Here is a 20,856-nt window from a genome sequence, read left to right as displayed (position 1 = left end):
GATAATTATAGGGAAATAAGAAAGCAAGTTATTTGGGGAAACCAATATATAAAAACATGTGGCAAAAGTTTATATTATAGTCATTGGGTAAAGGAAAACATAATTTTTGTTAATGATGTAATTGATGATAAAGGAGAAATTTCTCATAAAATATTAGATAAACTTAAAAAGAAACAAAATTGAATCGCTGAATTAATTTCTCTTCGAAAAGCTTTACCCAAAATTTGGATCCAAAAATTAAAGAGCAATATATCAAAACATACTAAAATCAACATAACACAAGACATTAAAATGTTTTGTAATGGATTGTATTACAATCTAGACAAAATTAAGTTTAAAGAAATTTATAATATTATAATCAGGTCAAATAAAGAGCTCCCAGTTGGTTTTTGCTCATGGAAAAAACAACTTTCAGGCGAAAATGTCATATATTTCATTAAGAAAAATCTATCTTTTACCTTTCTTTTTTTAAAAGATAATAGATTAAAAATGTTTAGATGGAAACTACTGCATAATATTTTAGCTATTAACCATAATCTGTATCGCTGGAAGGTAATTAATAGTGAAAACTGTGAGCTTTGTTTCAAATCTGATAGCTATAATCATTTTTTCTTTGAATGCACATGGGTAAAAAATTATTGGAAATTATTACACCAAATATTTATGGATCTTAATATTGGTCAACATGTTTTTTGTCTGAAAAATCTTGTAACAGGGTACAAAATTGAAGATGTGGAATATTATGTACTTAATCATATTATAACAATTGTTTGCTTTGTGATTTATAAATGCTTTTATTTATCAGAAAAGAGAACCAAATATGTGAATATGATGTCAGTCCTAAAAAACGAAATTGATACACAAATTTTATATCATCCGAAAAATTCCTTTTTGAGAAAACTTCAAAGAAAAATTTTAGAAATTTGATTCTCTGTCTGTCTTGTTTACATTTGATTGACCTAGATTTTTGAGAATCACAAAAATTTCATTGAAATAAAAAGAAGGAAAATTTCTAAACAAAATTGCTCTTTAATTTTTTGTTTGAATATCAGATATATTATATTATTCAATGTTAAGTGTATTTGAATGCTAAGATACTATCTAAAAAAACAATCATAATTCGATTATACTGACCTCTTGATCGATCTGATCGAAACCATGCTCTCTCACTGTCGATTAATCAGAAACTAAAAGCTAAACAAAAAACGGTCAAAATTCCGTTTTCTTTTCATTGTTTTAAGTAAAGTAATGCACACATGATGTAGACAGCTATTACTCTGTAAATTGTAACTAACACGCAATACTATGTAGAATTATAAAAGTTTGCCAATGAAATCCCCTGGTTTTATTGGTAATTAACCATACAGGGCAGAACCTTAGTGCCATTGTTGTAACATTAAGGGGATAGTGAAATAAAGTATCTGAAGTTGAAAAAAAAAAAAAAAAAAAAAAAAAAGTTTTCTTCCTCATTTTTGTTTCTATCAATTAACAGCAAAAGTAGGCGAGACACTGGGCTCCGCGGAACATTTACGATTTTTTTTCAATTCTGTGCTCTAACTTTAGTGTGCCTCAACCAAATGTTACGAAACTTATACACAACAAGTACACACCCGTGATATCGCGGGTCCGTGACTGACTTAAAGTATATAACTATGCCTAAGCCTTATTTTAGTAATTGGTATTGTCATCTGATAAAGTCATGTCGATTATAAGATACACAGTTTTTTTTGCTTTCAAATCTTTCTGAATCCGTCGACCTGGAACTTATCAATTATTGGTAATATTAATTATTTGGAAAACAAAAGGTCCTGGCTATCCAGGAATGGAGTATTCTTTAATCAACAGCATTGTCCTATATTAGTTATCTTAGAAAGTCTTGCTGATTGCTGAATAAAACTACAATAGGGAACAATTTGACAATGATAGAATTTAGTAGTGTCAGCCCTTTGATTATGACCCGTGTATATAGCAAAATCCTAAATACACTGTTTGGTGGTGCGCCTGTCAAATGCGGAACGTACAGATAAGGTAATCGCTCACAGGTGAATATACTATAGGTATCGGTATTGGATTCGACCTGGAACTTGTTAATTATTGGCAATATTAATTATGTGGAAAACAAAAGGGTCTGGAGTGGTGTAATTTTTAATCTACACCATTGTCCTATATTAGTTCTATATAGAGTTGAATTCTTTGATTTGTCGTTTTTACCCGATGACGGCTGACAAATTGGACCTCGTAATTTTAGTATTATAGATACTTTAACCACAAAACAAAGATCAAGTTTGAATTTTGGTGCCGTCATTTTACTGTTAAGGTTATGGTTATGCCCAGTTACAAATGGAAAAAAATACTATAAAATCACAGGCCCTAGATATGGCATAATAATAATAATAATAATTAAAAACCAATTGTTCAGAGAACAATTGAAGGTCTTTCAACTAATAAAGATCTATTTTGATATGAAAATATTAAAATTCAGTTGAAAATGTCAGTTCCTATGGCTTTATGATGAATAAAGATGAATTTAAAGCAAAGGTCAAAATCTAGAACGTTCAATTAACCTTTGACCTTGACCTCAATTTCAAGGTCATAGACTAAACATCTCGAATCAAAAGACACTAGTTCCTTAATATGTATGGTTCATGAGTAATATCACTTTACTCATAATTCTAAATATAAGAGGGGCGAAAACTCCCATTTATTGTCTACGCACCCTTGCAACCAAAATTTATAAGTTACGACATGTCGCAACTAACAATTTAGTAAAGATAATTTGTTGATATCTTATAAGGTTAATGAAAATAAGTGAAAATAAGCCAAAATCAAAATTTACAATTTGACCTTGACCTTTGACCTTGACCTATTTTTCATTTTTTTGGACCAAGGATCTTAAATCAAAGTACCCTAGGTCTCTATCACTTATGGTTTTCCAGTTTAAAATACATTTCAAAATTTCAAATACAAAAGGGGAAATAACTCTCATATGGAATCTCTATACGGCTTCGGTCAAAATAAAACAGCACATCCTGAGGATATAATGAGCAAGTTGCAAAAATAAATTTGTCGGTTTCTTATACGGTTGTGAAGATTACGCAATAACAAGAAAAACAGTGGGGAGATAACTCTTATATGGGAAAGATTTTGGTTACGCGGAGTCAGTTACAAAAGCGTAATAACTGTTCGATATCATATACCATATGTCTTAGCGACATCTTGCGAAACAAAAATACAGCGAAGGAAAAAAAAGTTGGCGGAAGAAAAAAAATAATAATAATAATTAAAAACCAATTGTTCAGAGAACAATTGAAGGTCTTTCCACCAGTAAATATCTATTTTGATATTAAAATATTAAAAATCAGTCTAAAATGTCAGTTCCTATGGCTTTATGATGTATAGATATGAATTTTAACCAAAAGTCATAATCTAAAACGCCAAATTTACCTATGACCTTGACCTCAATTTCAAGGTCACAAACTGAGGATCTCAAATCAAAAGACCCTAGGTCTCTAATATGTATGGTTAATAAGTAATATCACTTTACGCATAATTTTAGATGTGGTAGGGGCTAAAACTCCAATTTATTGTCTACGCACCCTTTCAACCAAAATTATTATGTTACGACATGTCGCAACTAACAATTTAGTAAAAATAATTTGTCGATATCTGATAAGGTTAATGAAAATGAGTGAAAATAAGCCAAAATCAAAATTTAGAATATGACCTTGACCTAATTTTCATTTTTTTGGACCAAGGATCTCAAATCAAAAGACCCTAGGTCTCTATCACTTATGGTTTTCCAGTTTAAAATACATTTCAAAATTTCAAATACAAAAGGGATAATAACTCTCATATGGAATCTCTATACGGCTTCGGTCAAAATAAAACAGCACATCCTGAAGATGTAATGAGCAATTTGCAAAAATAAATTTGTCCGTTTTTTATACGGTTGTGAAGATTACGCGATAACAAGAAAAACAGTGTTCGGGGAGATAACTCTTATATGGGAAAGATTTTGGTTACACGGTGTCAGTTACAAAAGCGTAATAACTGTTCGATATCATATACCATATGTCTAAGCGACATCTTGCGAAACAAAAAAATTGCGGAGGAACAAAAAGTTGGCGGAAGAAAAAAAATAATAATTAAACTGTCAATTGTTCTTGAACAATTGAGAGGTCTTTCCTTTTTTAATGTAAAATACATGTTCCAACAGACGTAGAATGTATTGAAAAGGTCAAGGTCAACCTTAAAAAGCTCGAAAACACACTAAAAATCCTTTAAATAAGGTTAAAAACACTAAATTCGCTATCTGGGACATGACCTTGACTTTTGACCTTTTGACCTTTGTCAAGGTCATTGGTCCCCAATGCCATTACTGAAGACCCCATGGGTCTAGGACCTTTGGTTATACAGTAAAAGCTGATTTTGCCTTTTCAGAAATCTAAAACAAGGGTTATGCCCCTTATAGAAAGGTCAAATCTCTTCGGTCAAATGTCAAAAAGTTGCGCCTCATCCACCTCAACGCGTTTTTCACTATTTACTATTTCTGTAAGTACAATCGTTTTTGAGATATCGACTTAAAAGTTTTAAGGTCAAAGGTCAAGGTCAACCTTAAACAGCTTTAAAACACACTGAAAATCTTTAAAACACATTGAAAATCCCTTAAATAAGGTTAAAATCACTAAATTCGCTATCTGGTACATGACCTTGACCTTTGGCCTTTTGACCTTTGTCAAGGTCATTGGTCCCCAATGTCATTGCTGAAGACCCCATGGGTCTAGGACCTTTGGTTATATAGTAAATGCTGATTTTGTCTTTTCAGAAACCTAAAACAGGGGTTATGCCCTTACAAAAAGGTCAAATCTCTTCGGTCAAAATGTAACAAAGTTGCCCCGTAATGACCCAAACATTTTCCACTATTTAAAACTTCTGTAAGTATAATGGTTTCTGAGTTGTTCTGATAACAAGGTGTTAGATCAAAGGTCAAGGTCAACATACACATTTGACCTTGAGGTATTTTTCAAAGTCACATGAATTGATGATGAATGGTGAAGATCCTAGGTCTCTACGACTTACGGTTTTTGAGTTTTGGTTGTCCACCGACACCGGTTAATTTTCATAGGGGCATAACCCTACCAATGAGTCGTTGAATCTTTTCGATCCAAATGTAACGAAGAACCGGGGTCTGGTCCTGAACAAATTTCACCCTTCGTTTATTTTCTACCTATTACGGTTACGGTGTTGGAACGATAACAAGGTTTTTTGGTTTCGGAGGAATTTCTCCGAACCGACAAAATATTTCGACTAACAGGGTGAGTTCTAGATAGGTATATATGACACCGATACAAAGTGTGAACATGAAAGCGACACGTCTTACGGTTAAGGCTGCTAACTTCGTCAAAGTTTGGCGGAAAAAGAATAATAATAAACAGAAGAAATACAGTAAGGTCTTTCCCTTTTGTAAAAGGAAAGACCTTAATAATAATTAGAAGAAAACCAATAGGTCTTTCCACGGAAAAGTGGAAAGACCTAATAATCAGAACAAAACCAATAGGTCTTTCAACCGAAAAGGTTGAAAGACCTAATAATAATAAAATAATAAATTCTTTATTTAAAGAGGGTAACTCAATTAGAACTAGTCTAATTTTCATTGAGGCCCTCAAACAAAATACATGCATACAGTTAACATTCATGCATTCATGCATTAAAATACAATATATGGGTCATTTTCAAAAATGTTGAATTTTGAAATTGAAAAATTTATTAAAAGTTACTTATTCAAACAACCCTCTGCATAAGCAAATCAAAACAAACAGTACTTTAAGAACAACATATTAAAAGATGCAATCTAAATGATTTCATACAAGAATATCTTGAAACATTTTTTGATCGTTGGTACAATATTTTGTCTCTCCTGTTACCATTTTCAAATTTGTTTAGCTCACCTGGCCTAAAAGGCCATGTGAGCTTTTCTCATCAGTTGGCGTCCGTTGTCGTCGTCGTCTGTCGTCGTTAACAATTTTTCAAACATCTTCTCCTCTGAAACTACTGAATGGATTTGAATGAAACTTAAAATGATTGTTCCTTAGATTATCCTGCACAAAGTGTGTGCTTCAATTTTTGATCCGTCAAAAAACATGGCCGCCATTACTTAAAATAGGACATAGGGGTCAAATGCAGTTTTTGGCTTATATCTCAAAAACGGAAGCATTTAGAGCAAATCTGACATGGGGTAAAAAGTTCATTAGGTCAAGATCTATCAGCCCAGAAATTTTCAGATGAATCAAACAAACCATTGTTGGGTTGCTGCCACTTAATTGGTAATTTTAAGGAAATTTTGCAGTTTTTGGTCATTATCTTGAATATTATTATAGATAAAGATAAACTGTAAACAGCAAAAATGATCAGCAAAGGAAGATCTACAAATAAGTTAAAATGACCAAAATTATCAATTGACCCCTTAAGGGGTTATTGTCCTTTAATGACAATTTTTCACAATTTGTTCATCATATTTGCTAACTTTAAAAAATCTTCTCCTCTAAAACTACTCAACCAAATTCAACCAAACTTCATTTGAATGATCAGTAGGGTGTATAAAATAAAGTTTGTGTTTTATTTTCTATTTCGTCAAAAAACATGGCCGAAGGCATTGTTTACCAGGTGAGCGATTCGGGCTCTTGAGAGCCACTTGTTTTGGGTTATTAAGGAAAGGTTTAGATAAAATGTTAAGCTTGTTTTACGTAGCCAATTAGATGGTTTTCAAGAGAATAAACTTCTATATAAGGTTGCAACAGAAAATATCAAATTTTATATGACGAACATATGAAAAAAAGTAATTTTTGGTAATTGCTGAAAAGAAAATGGTATAGTTAAAAACATTAGAGCTATGATTAAATACATATTTGAAATAATACACATCTACAGTTGCAAACTTCCCAGTGGTGCTATCCAGCACCCTGATTGATGAGGTTCAAGTCCAATCAACTTGAAACTTAGTACAAATCATCCCTATGATATGATCTTTCTAATTTAAATGCCAAATTACATTTTTGACCCTAATTTCATAGTCCACTGAACATAGAAAATACTAATGCAAGTGTAACATCAGTGTCCTATGCATTCATTCTTGTTTGTTTCTGTTCTCTTTTTTAAGTTTGCTTACACCAAATGTTATCAAAATCTTATACACAGTACTTATTACCACAAAATACAAAATACAGATCAAGTTCAAATTTTGGTAGCTTCACCTGTACCCTTCACCAGTTATGTCCCTTTATAACTTTATATGATATGCAAGCAGGGGGATCATCTGTGACTCGTGGACATGTTCCCAATTTATTTTTATATGCTGAATCTAATAGTGTATCAAGCTGCTCCCTGCAGAGCATTTTATATGTCTTTTGTCTTGAAAACTAAAAAAAGGACACCTACGGGTGCGGGAATTCTCGCTACATTGAAGACCCATTGGTTGCCTTCGGCTGTTGTTTGCTCTATGGTCGGGTGGTTGTCGCTTTGACATATTCACCATTTCCTTTCTCAATTTTAAACTTTAAAAAGGAAAAATGATCAGTAGAAAAAGATCTACAAATATGTCAAATATGACTGAAATTATCATCAGACTCTTTATACAGTTTTCCCGTTTAATGATGAATTTTACTAAAAAGTGGAAATTGTTGAAGGTGCTAGTTAGCAACACAGACTTTTTAGAGACTCTTGTTCTAAGTGTTATTGAGTGTAAACTAAGCTGTTTAACTCACAAACAAGATAAAAGTCAGAAGAACTAATGTATTATTTCTTTTTTGCAATGTATATAAAGAATATGAATAACAGTTCTGTAGGTTTTTCTTTTTACAATACTTGTATGTGTATCATGCATGAATTTATCTTTCTATTATATAGTCTATTGAAATATAAGACAAGGAAACAAATTCAAACAGACCAATCCCGCTCAAATACAAATCTTTTAAGTACTATCAATGAGTTATTTGGTAAATTGTAAGATGGTAAAACTGTCTTGCGTCACATGTTATAGTGAACAATCTTATTGTATATTATATTTGATTGATTGCAGATTTCATGCTGTTAAGAAACACTTTAACCTTGAACTACGTGAACTAAAGATTCGTGATCAAACACCATATACAGCTCAGAGTATAATAAGCTTGCTCACAGGACTCAAGTATTTCAAAGTAAAGGTGAGAAATAATACTGTTAAAATCTGCTGAACTCAGTAAATTTTATCACATTTTTAGGATGCAGTTATGTTGGCAAGTTATATATTGTTCAGTATATTAGAAGAATTGTGGATAACAGGAGGGAGTAAGTATTGAGTTCACTCAGGACATGTAGTGGTCAGCAGTTGTCCCTTCACCATCTCAAGATATAAGATTTTAGCTGAACAGACACTTGAATCATATAAAACTCAAAATTGTTTTTACAAATGTACAAAATTTAAAGTAAAACATAGTCAAATGTACAAAGATTTTGAAAAATTCTAGCTAACAGGATGGTGATAGAGCAGAATGTTACCTGGAGAAAATATTGTCAACTGAGTTTAACAAGTCAAATCTGGCATTAAATATAGTATGATGAATAAAATTGACAGCCATACAATCGTCATGCTTAACCACATTTCATACAGCATTGGCTTGTAAAATTGCTTTCAGGCTTGTAAAATTCTTCTCTACAAGCCTACATCATTCAACTAAAATATTCAAAAAAATAAGCTTCTGGCTTGTGGACTGAAAAGTTAAGCATGAAGGCTGTCCATACCAATATTTATGACTTCCATTATATCCTGTCTCCTGTTTGTGATATATTTGACTTCCTAACAATGTTGTGGTCTGGTAAAAAGTTCCTTATAACTTTGATTATTTGTTTAAAAAAATAACAAATAAATTCAATGAAAAAAATGTCATGGTATATACCATGTGATAGATTGTAGAATTCATTGGCTTTAAACTTTGTGTTTACTGAATACCATGGGTATCATGAGTGAGAATTTAGTAGTTCACAGTTCAACTTGTTTCAGTCTCTAAAGCAGGTGGTTTTACAGAAGTTATGAATTGTTAATAACATTATTCTTTCTCTAGATGCATCCAATAGAGGAGTTTGAAGCAAGTGTGTCATTTTTACATGAGCTGGCTCAGTATTTCCTGGATGTGAAAGATCGTGACATCAAGCATGCCCTGGCCCAGTTGTTTGTGGATATATTACTTCCAGTGGCAGCAGTATGTATGCTGTTAGTTTGCAGTGTGTTCTGACATCATACTCTGTTTTTTATAATGTTGAATGTACAATAGTTATGTTAGTATAAATAGATGGATGAGAGGGGAGGGGTGTAGGTCAAAAGACAATGTCACATCAAGCTTAGTTGTAAGCAGTTATTCGAATAACTTGTGTTGCATTATGCGCAATTTTTTTTATCTAGACTGAAAATATGAAAATAAAATAAGAAGATGTGGTTTGATTGCCAATGAGATAACTATCTACCAAACACCAAATGATGTAAAATTGAGAATGGAAATGGGGAATGTGCCAAAGAGACAACAACCCGACCATAGAAAAAAAAAAAAAAAAAAAAAAAAACCAACTATTTGTTATCTATGCATATTTGCTCCTCTTACAGGACTTACTCTTAACATTTATTGTCTAGCTTGCAACATGTAGTGAAACTTTAGATTCCTTTGCCGTTTGTTTGTTGGCCGCATCAACATTTAATTCCAGTCTACCTGTGGTAAGGTTTTTTGAAGACATCAATTTGGTTACCTTTTTAAAAAAATTATTTGATACTTAAATTAGTGAATGCAGCCATCCATAAAAATCATGAAAATAAACATAGTTTGACAGTATCAGGTGGAATGTAAGATGAGAGACAAAGGTAAACAAGTATACTCTCTACTATTGGACTGAGATTATGAAAATATTCTAAAGTGATGGCATCTCAGTGTCTCTTCTCCTGTCATATTCATTTTTCTTTGTAGACTGCTAAGAATGAAGTAAATGTTCCAGTTCTGAAAAATCTCGTTGATTCCCTGTATTCATCAGCTGTAGATATGACCACAAAGAAAAAACATAATTTTGTAAGTAACGTGCAATAGCATTTATAAACCATAATCAAAACGGAAGCTCATTGAAATTTGTAGAAGATTCAGAGTTAACATGTCAGAATATGAATCTAGAATCTTTGAAATCACACTTCTCAAACACCTCAATCTGTTCCTCCTATCAGGGACACTTTAACACACTTCTCAAACACCTCGTTTTGTTCCTCTTATCAGGGACAGTTAAACACACTTCTCAAACACCTCATTCTGTTCCACCTATCAGGGACACTTTAACACATTTCTCAAACACCTCATTCTGTTCCTCCTATCAGGTACACTTTAACACACTTCTCAAACACCTCGTTTTGTTCCTCCTATCAGGGACACTTTAACACACTTCTCAAACACCTCGTTTTGTTCCTCCTATCAGGGACAGTTTAACACACTTCTCAAACACCTCATTCTGTTCCTCCTATCAGGGACACTTTAACACACTTCTCAAACACCTCGTTTTGTTCCTCCTATCAGGGACAGTTTAACACACTTCTCAAACACCTCATTATGTTCCTCCTATCAGGGACAGTTTAACACACTTCTCAAACACCTCGTTTTGTTCCTCCTATCAGGGACAGTTTAACACACTTCTCAAACACCTCATTCTGTTCCTCCTATCAGGAACAGTTTAACACACTTCTCAAACACCTCAATCTGTTCCTCCTATCAGGGACACTTTAACACACTTCTCAAACACCTCATTCTGTTCCTCCTATCAGGGACAGTTTAACACACTTCTCAAACACCTCGTTTTGTTCCTCCTATCAGGGACACTTTAACACACTTCTCAAACACCTCGTTTTGTTCCTCCTATCAGGGACAGTTTAACACACTTCTCAAACACCTCATTCTGTTCCTCCTATCAGGGACAGTTTAACACACTTCTCAAACACCTCAATCTGTTCCTCCTATCAGGGACACTTTATCACACTTCTCAAACACCTCGTTTTGTTCCTCCCATCAGGGACAGTTTAACACACTTCTCAAACACCTCATTCTGTTCCACCTATCAGGGACAGTTTAACACACTTCTCAAACACCTCATTCTGTTCCTCCTATCAGGGACAGTTTAACACACTTCTCAAACACCTCAATCTGTTCCTCCTATCAGGGACAGTTTAACACACTTCTCAAACACCCCATTATGTTCCTCCTATCAGGGACAGTTGAACACACTTCTCAAACACCTCATTCTGTTCCACCTATCAGGGACAGTTTAACACACTTCTCAAACACCTCGTTCTGTTCCTCCTATCAGGGACACTTTAACACACTTCTCAAACACCTCGTTTTGTTCCTCCTATCAGGGACAGTTTAACACACTTCTCAAACACCTCATTCTGTTCCTCATATTAGGGACAGTTGAACACACTTCTCAAACACCTCATTCTGTTCCACCTATCAGGGTCAGTTTAACACACTTCTCAAACACCTCATTCTGTTCCTCATATTAGGGACAGTTGAACACACTTCTCAAACACCTCATTCTGTTCCTCCTATCAGGGACAGTTTAACACACTTCTCAAACACCTCATTCTGTTCCTCCTATCAGGGACAGTTAAACACACTTCTCAAACACCTCATTCTGTTCCTCCTATCAGGGACAGTTTAACACACTTCTCAAACACCTCATTCTGTTCCTCCTATCAGGGACAGTTAAACACACTTCTCAAACACCTCATTCTGTTCCTCCTATCAGGGACAGTTGAACACACTTCTCAAACACCTCATTCTGTTCCTCCTATCAGGGACAGTTGAACACACTTCTCAAACACCCCATTCTGTTCTTCATATTAGGGACAGTTGAACACACTTCTCAAACACCTCATTCTGTTCCACCTATCAGGGACAGTTGAACACACTTCTCAAACACCTCATTTTGTTCCTCCTATCAGGGACAGTTGAACACACTTCTCAAACACCTCATTCTGTTCCTCCTATCAGGGACAGTTGAACACACTTCTCAAACACCCCATTCTGTTCCTCATATCAGGGACTGTTAAAAATACAAACTTACCATAACCTGACAGAATAAAAAAAAAACTCAGTTGTGCAAAGCTTCTCATTAACTTGATTGATACTTTATCAGCTTAAATATTAAGATAAAGAATTGTAGTCCTTTATCTTAATCTAAGTTCTTGAAAAATAGAACCAAATAAAAAATTGTTAACCAAAATTGAATGTAAAATACTACCTTATAACCATATAGTATTTTTGTGCCCCACCTACGATAGTAGAGGGGCATTATGTTTTCTGGTCTGTGCGTCCGTTCGTCCGTTCGTCCGTCTTTCCATCCGTCCGTCTGTTTGTTCGTCCGTCTGTCCCGCTTCAGGTTAAAGTTTTTGGTCAAGATAGTTTTTGATGAAGTTGAAGTCCAATCAACTTGAAACTTAGTACACATGTTCCTTATGATATGATCTTTCTAATTTTAAAGCCAAATTAAACTTTTGACCCCAATTTCACAGTCCACTGAACATAGAAAATGAAAGTGCATGTTTCAGGTTAAAGTTTTTGGTCAAGGTAGTTTTTGATGAAGTTGAAGTCCAATCAACTTGAAACTTAGTACACATGTTCCCTATGATATTATCTTTCTAATTTTAATGCCTAATTAAATTTGTTCATCCAATTTCACGGTCAATTGAACATGGAAAATGATAGTGCGAGTGGGGCATCCGTGTACTTTGGACACATTCTTGTTTTTTTTTAAACCTGAAGTCCATTATATCTTGGATATGATAAATTTCAGTTACTTTTTGGACACAGCAGAAAAGGAGTGAATGATTTTTTTATTGTTGAGCCTTCGACTTTAGTCGAAAAAGCAAGACATTAGCGAACCATCATACTGTCATCGTCGGTGTCGTTGTTATTGTCGAGCCTCGACTTTAGTCGAAAAAGCGAGACATAGTGATCCTACTTCCGTCGTCGTCGTCGTCCACAAATATTCACTCTGTGGTTATAGTTTTTGAAATTTTTATAACTTTCTTAAACTATACTAGATTTCTACAAAACTTGTACAGAAGCTTGTTTATGATCATAAGATAGTATCCAGAAGTAAATTTTGTAAAAATAAAATTCCATTTTTTTTCGTATTTTACTCATAAATGGACTTAGTTTTTCTGCCGGGAAACATTACATTTACTCTGTGGTTAAAGTTTTTAAAATTTTATTGGGAACCCTATTATAGTTTTCCATAGATTCACCTGCAAGTTACCTGTCCATTTAAACTTTTGTAAGTTCTATTGTCCCATTGAACAAATACAACAGCTATTGTTCTCTGTATAGTTTATTTGATGGGACCTTTAAATTTCTTGCAAGAGAAATCTATCACTCATTGATTAATTTGCCTGACCAAAAAAATATCTTCTTTGTTCACTGAAATACATGTATAAACTCACATAAACTGCATGTGATACTTTATTTATTCAATATCAATAATATATTTTCAATCTGTTCAATATAAGCACTGATTTAATTATAAAAAGTTTATTTCTGATTTTTTTTAACTACTGTATGCATTTATGTTTTCAAGAATTTTCATGTTTTTTGTGGTTGTTCAGTTATAAAGAATACATTTATGAGGACTTTTATTTAAACATTATCATTTCAAGTTTTAAATTATGAACAGACTAAAAAAACAAATTTTAATAGGTTAAATGTTGAAATTTGATCAGAAATCAACTTTTAATTTTTAAATCAGTGTTTATATCAAACAAATTGAAAATGTGTTTTTGATTGAATAAATACAACATCACATGCAGTTTCATAATTACTTATTTGTACATGTATTTCCATCATTGACAGTTCAATTTTTTGTTCAGGTAAATTAATCAATGAGTGATAGATTTCTCTTGCAAGAAGTTTAAAGGTCCCATTGAATAAACTAAACAGAGAACAATAGCTGTTGTATTTGTTAGATGGGACAATAGAATTGCCAAAAGTTTAAATGGACAGGTAACTTGCAGGTGAATCTGTGGAAAACTTTGATAGGCTTCGCAATAATAACTTTTTTAAACCATCCCAGATTTGTACCAAACTGGACAGAAGCTTGTTTATGATTATAAGATAGTATTCAGAAGTAAATTTTGTAAAAATAAAATTCCATTTTTTCCGTTTTTCACTTATAAATGGACTTAGTTTTGCTGCTAGGAAACATTACATTCCCTCTGTAGTTAAAGTTTTTGAAATTGTAATAACTTTCTTAAACTATACTGGATTTCTACCAAACTTGTACAGAAGCTTGTTTATGATCATAAAATAGTATCCAGAAGTAAATTTTGTAAAAATAAAATTCCATTGTTTTGTATTTTACTTTTGAATGGACTTAGATTTTCTGCTGGGAAACAACACATTTACTCTATGGTTAATGTTTTTAAAATTTTAATAACTTTTTTACAAATTTCTTACAATTTTTTTTTATTCATTTTTTCAATTTTAAGTATATATAAACAGATATCAAAGTAACCTTTAAAATTTTCTCTATTTATAGATCATAAAAATTTACACCATTTTTTGTTACCAGATCGACTAGGTTGATTTTCCTCCATTTCTTTTTCCTGATTCTTCCACCTTTTATATGCGACTGCAAAAAAATTTGCGTTTGTATTATTCCATTATATTATTGTTTGGCGTCTTCTTTGTTGTCATTGTTGTCATCTTTGTCTTTGTCTTCGTCGTCACACACGTCCAAAGACACATTTTGTTTTAGGACAATAACTTTAGTTAAGGTGAATGGATGTCCATGAAATTTGTTCAGAAGGCGAAATATCTCAAAAGGAAGGTTGAGATATCTTTGAAGGGTTATGGTACCAAGTTTAGGTATTAGGGGCCAAAAATAGGTGGAAGAATATTAATAGAAAAAAAGTAATGGAGGAAAAGCAATAGACTGTTGTTCGGTATGACATAAAAAGTGAAAAAAAGTATATTAACTATTTCCTGTATTTCTTTTTTACAGCACATGTTTCCATTAGTGACTTGTCTCTTGTGTGTCAGCCAAAAACAATTTTTCTTACAAAATTGGCCATACTTTCTTACGATGTGTTTGTCACAACTCAGATCTAAAGATACCAAGATGTCAAGGATAGCTCTTGATTCTTTACATCGACTTTTGTGGTAAGTGATTCAATCTGGTTAAATTGAAAGTATTTTGTTTTTTCAATGTAGATGACTCTGTTCTGTCTTTATCAATTTTTACTAAACTCTACCGGATAATGTAAACCGAATTAGAATTTAAAATTATCCTGCTGAATTGTAATGATTCTGAAAAGAAGAAAATCAGAAAAAGTTAAGATAGGAATTTAATTTAAGCAAACTGCTGAAAATACACTGATATTTATGTCACAATTATCAATTACTGCTGATTATTTTAAATATGTTTTAAGGTAAGGTTTGCGTACACAGGGAGATAACTCGAATTCAAATAATTGAAAAAAGGAGGGACCTGCCATTTTGAATTGCTTTGATTAACCAATGTTCGATAACTACAATAGTATCGAAAAAAAAAACAACACCAACCTCAAAATAGCCGTTTACAAATAAGGTTATGACCTTCAGTTTGTTAGTTTTCATTTATATGATGTCACGTTTAGCCATAACGTCTTTGTGCAAAAACCATGCATAAAGTTTCCCGGAGTTTTATTTTATTTCATAAATGTACATTTTTATGCCCACGCCGTAGCAAAGGGGGCATTTAGTTATATCCTTGTCTGTTTGTACATCGATCCGAATGTACGTATCATAATGTACGTCCGTTTTTACAAAATTGGTTTCCATTCTCTAAATTTAGTTTTCCTCAACCAACTGATATAAAACTTATGCACAATGCTTTTTGCCACAAAAACACAGAATAGATTTGAGTTTTGATGTCTTCACTTTTACAGTTCTAGATTTATGAGGGGTCGGACAGGGGATACCTTTCTCCATTCTCCCGTCCCCTTTCTCTTGTCTCCCGCCATAAATTCTAAAAAAAACTAATGTATGGGAAGCTCATTTCAAAAGAAATCGGTCTAATATCTTGTGTTTTTATGGCTTGTCCTTGTCTCGTCCTTTCACAAGATAGAAGTGTTGTTTATTCTGCTTCAAGAACCCCGGTAAGTTTTTCACTGACTGTAAAGCTGTCTCTTTTATTGAATTTGTAAGTCTGATGCACGCCGTTTCTGATTTTTTATACAGTATAAATACAAATTATAGAAACGCAGGATTGAATGAAAAACAGCACATTTTTGTGACACTTTTAGTCAATTTAGTTTTAAAATTTACATAATGGGCCATGTGTTTTACTTATAGAGGATGGATATATATGGTTGAAGAGTAGCCACAATCAATTTTGATTTGACGGTCGCAAATTTCTGTTTTACTGTCTCCCCTTCACGTGGACAGTAAAACTGCATTTGCGAACATCAAATCGCCAATTGACGATGGGGATTTCTCAACTACAGTGCTGTTACTTCATTGAACTGATTTTAATTAATTGAAATGTGGAAGATTTTCATATTGCAGGTTTACATAACTGCATTTCTTATTTTAAATATCAACAATACATTTACGGCTGGTTATTTGTATTCCAAGGCCATCGTCTGTTTCGTCTTTCATCATGTATAGGAGCATGTAGTCTGTTTGTTTGGTCAAAGACCCCAAATCTGAACATCATGTGTAACAATTGGACAAATCATACCAGTAATTTATCTTTCTCCTGCAAGGCTTTCCCCTGCTTAGTCATAAATATTTGATCATATTTGAATAACATTTGTTGATGTCTAGATTTATATGAATGGAATACACACGGCTGCTGTAAATGACTTTACTATAGTCAAAACTGAAGTCTTTTCATCCAATGTTAATTTTTTGAATTTGTACATTAAGCACCTTTAAATGAATGTGACGGGTTAAATATGGTTTTAACCTGCAAAGTTTTGCTGTATATACAAACTGGTTGTATCAAATTCACATTAGTTTCAGTATCATAAAGCATAATTCTGAAGCATAATTCTAAAGCATAATCCTTAAGCACACTCCTAAAGCATAATCCTAAAGGATAAACATAAAGCACAATCCTATAGAATAATCCTAAAGCATAATCCTAAAGCACTATCTTATAGGACAATCATAAAGAATTATCCTAAAACACATCAACTTGAAAGTATTTACAAGTGATGTCAATGTTGAAGTACTTTATGGAGAAAATCTAGATATTCAAGCACTAGTACTAAAGATTGAAGCTCCATTGAAAACAATATTAGGTTGTTAGGAGTACATGTTTTTCTGACATATGACATATTTACTTTAACCTCAGTTGCTTTTAAATTTTCAGCATGCTTTCAATTCCTCAGTAAACCTACAATTAAGGATATATGCTTTGGTTTCAGAGTAAATGTCCTACTTGTGGTAATGTTCTCACCTGATGTACAATTAAGGATATATGCTTTGGTTGGAGGGTAAATGGCCTACTTGTGGTAATGTTCTCATATGATGTACAATTAAGGATACATGTATATGCTTTGGTTGGAGGATAAATGGCCTACTTGTGGTAATGTTCTCATCTGATGTGCAGGAGGTAGTGCTATTTTAGTACTGAATATAGGTTCCATGCAATGTCTCGGTTAGACAGGGTGAACCTGACCTCAACCTCATTTCATGGATCAGTGAGCAAGACTTAGTATTTGTGGTCAAATTTGTATCTCAGATACTAGTAATAAAAGCAATATGTCAAACCATATTTGGTAATTGGAATGAAATAAGGTGTAAATGTCCAACTGGCAGGTTTTATCTGAACTTCATGGTTCATTGGAGAATGTTCACATTTATGGTTTGATCTTTTTCAGTTAAAAGTCAACTATATTTGGTATGTAATGATTATATTGTTCGGTTTACATGCCTCATATTGTTCATCTGACTGTGTGACCTCATTCATGGATCATTGATGATGTTAAGTCTATGTGATACTTGTAGTAAAACTTGCATATTACAGACTTTCAACATAAATTTAATCGCAAGTAAAGCAGTTGAAACATTTCAGTGTGTGCACTCTTGTTTAAATGTAAAGAAAAAAAAAGTTTGCAGGCAGATTATTGTAATATTGATTTCATCAAAATGTCTTTATTTGAATTTGTATGTTGTGTATTTATATTTGTAGGATTTACATGGTCCGTATAAAATGTGAAAGTAACACTGCTACACATAGTAGACTACAGAGTATTGTTAGCAGTTTGTTCCCAAGAGGTTCCAAAATGGTCACACCCAGAGATGTGCCTCTTAACTTCTTTGTTAAAATAATACAGTTCATTGCTAAGGTAATAAGGCCAATATATCAGCTAACCTTACCCAATGAAATGATTGTAATGTGTACACTACCTGCTATGGTAATTAGGCCAATATATCAGCTAAGCTTACCCAATGAAATGATTGTAATGTGTACATTACCTGCTAAGGTAATTAGGCCAATATATCAGCTAACCTTACCCAATGAAATGATTGTAATGTGTACACTACCTGCTATGGTAATTAGGCCAATATATCAGCTAAGCTTACCCAATGAAATGATTGTAATGTGTACATTACCTGCTAAGGTAATTAGGCCACTATATCAGCTAACTTTACCCAATGAAATGATTGTAATGTGTACATTACCTGCTATGGTAATTAGGCCAATATATCAGCTAACCTTACCCAATGGAATGATTGTAATGTGTACATTACCTGCTATGGTAATTAGGCCAATATATCAGCTAACCTTACCCAATGGAATGATTGTAATATGTACATGTCTAAAAGTTTCATCTGACTGTAACCTTATTTTCATTGTTCATTGGTCAATGTTCCATTTTCATAGTAAGGTCTGTTTCTCAGATGCTTAGTCAATAATTTATCTATATTTGATGTGTAGATATAAGAAGATGTGTTATGAGTGCCATGAGACAACTCTCCATCCAAGTCATAATTTGTAAAAGTGAACCATTATAGGTCAATGTACGGTCTTCAACATGCAGCCTTGGCTCACACTGAACATCAAGCTATAATGAGGCTAAAAAAATGACTATTGTAAATCGTTCAAAAGGGAAAACCAACAGTCTAATATAATCGTTCTATATAAAAAATGAGAAATGAGAAACATTTATGAACCACATTGACAAACAACAACCACACCTTAACATCAGGATCCTGACTGACAAGGTGTTCATGTTTTTCTAGTAGGGTTCATCTGAACTTGACCAAATTTACCTTGATCATTAATAACATTAGTTTTATTTGGAACTTATAGGTAAAACCTTCATATTGCACACTATCAGCATGAACTAAATCATGATAAGTAAATCAGGGGAGACATTTCAGACTGTCAACTAAATCATGATAAGTAAATCAGGGGAGACATTTCAGACTGTCAACTAAATCATGATAAGTAAATCAGGGGAGACATTTCAGACTGTCAACTAAATCATGATAAGTAAATCAGGGGAGACATTTCAGACTGTCAACTAAATCATGATAAGTAAATCAGGGGAGACATTTCAGACTGTCAACTAAATCATGATAAGTAAATCAGGGGAGACATTTCAGACTGTCAACTAAATCATGATAAGTAAATCAGGGGAGACATTTCAGACTGTCAACTAAATCATGATAAGTAAAGCAAGGGAGACATTTCAGCCTGTCAACTAAATCATGATAAGTAAAGCAGGGGAGACATTTCAGCCTGTCAACTAAATCATGATAAGTAAAGCAGGGGAGACATTTCAGCCTGTCAACTAAATCATGATAAGTAAAGCAGGGGAGACATTTCAGCCTGTCAACTAAATCATGATAAGTAAAGCAGGGGAGACATTTCAGCCTGTCAACTATTGTTTTCCATTCTCAATTTTATTGATATTCATCAGATAATATGAAATTGAATATTGAAATTACATATAAATATGGATAATGTAAATTTTTAGTTTTGAAAAAAAATAAGGGTGCCCTCAACAATTTCAATTACAAAAATGGCAAACATATACAAACAATGCAAATCTAGTTTTCCTCCTATTTCTTTCTTATGGTGTTTCAATTAATTTAGCCCTGTTGTAAATCAGACTTGTTTTCTAGGTAATCAAGTCCATAGTCATAATTTTACTAGAAAATAAGTACATAGCTTGTAAAATTTGTCTGAAACTTATTTTGAAATTGATTTCGACCTCCTCTGAAATTACTAAATTTAAAAAATCTGACTTTAAGTTGGATGCCCTATTCAGCTTCAAAATCAAAGGATTAATTCTTGACCCTTGTATAAGTTGTTTAGATTGGGCACTTTTTTTCAGCAGACATTAACTGACCTCCTGTAAAATCAATGCAAACCCAGGAATTATATTCATTTTGTGATACCTTCATGAATGGGTGTTTGTTTGTTCAAATTAAATTGATGTTCATCATGATAAATTATAATGTGCTTTATAATAAAGATGTATTCATTTCTTGTTTTGTTCTCTGTTTTATTTAGCTATTAACAATGGGAAATTCAACATGAATTTGCTGAAAATGATTATCAAAGAACAAATGAGACATGCAGACAGTATTTTAGTATTAAATTTGTTAACATTATTTAATAAATGCTTACATGTCATTTTCGATCACAAATATTTCCTTGGATCATGTTATGACATTGATGATGTATTTTTCCTTTATTTTGTAGGAAAGATTAGATTTTGCTATGAAGGAAATAATTTTTGATTTATTGGGTGTGGGACGCCAGGCAAAAGTTGGTCTGACCCCAGAGGTAGGATTTATAATA

General features: G+C 33.0%; 1 protein-coding gene across 13 annotated transcripts in view; it reads left to right on the top strand.

The window, feature by feature from the left end:
• LOC139486839 (protein furry-like) overlaps positions 1-20,856 on the top strand; it is a 380,646-nt gene that overhangs the window by 46,892 nt on the left and 312,898 nt on the right. For all 13 annotated transcript variants that reach the window (XR_011655645.1, XR_011655644.1, XR_011655643.1 and 10 more), the window contains exons 10-15: positions 8,075-8,198; positions 9,096-9,233; positions 9,987-10,085; positions 15,055-15,212; positions 18,232-18,388; positions 20,758-20,841. Coding sequence is in view for 10 of the 13 variants with exons in the window: in XM_071271853.1 (XP_071127954.1) it covers positions 8,075-8,198; positions 9,096-9,233; positions 9,987-10,085; positions 15,055-15,212; positions 18,232-18,388; positions 20,758-20,841 (760 nt within the window). In the remaining 3 variants the exon portion in view is untranslated. The remainder of the gene's footprint in view (positions 1-8,074; positions 8,199-9,095; positions 9,234-9,986; positions 10,086-15,054; positions 15,213-18,231; positions 18,389-20,757; positions 20,842-20,856) is intronic.

The sequence above is a fragment of the Mytilus edulis genome, chromosome 8, assembly GCF_963676685.1.
Source record: "Mytilus edulis chromosome 8, xbMytEdul2.2, whole genome shotgun sequence".
Taxonomy (NCBI): Eukaryota; Metazoa; Mollusca; class Bivalvia; order Mytilida; family Mytilidae; genus Mytilus; species Mytilus edulis.
The sequence above is the reverse complement of the archived record's forward strand: the minus strand, read 5'-3'. Positions and strand labels throughout refer to the sequence as shown.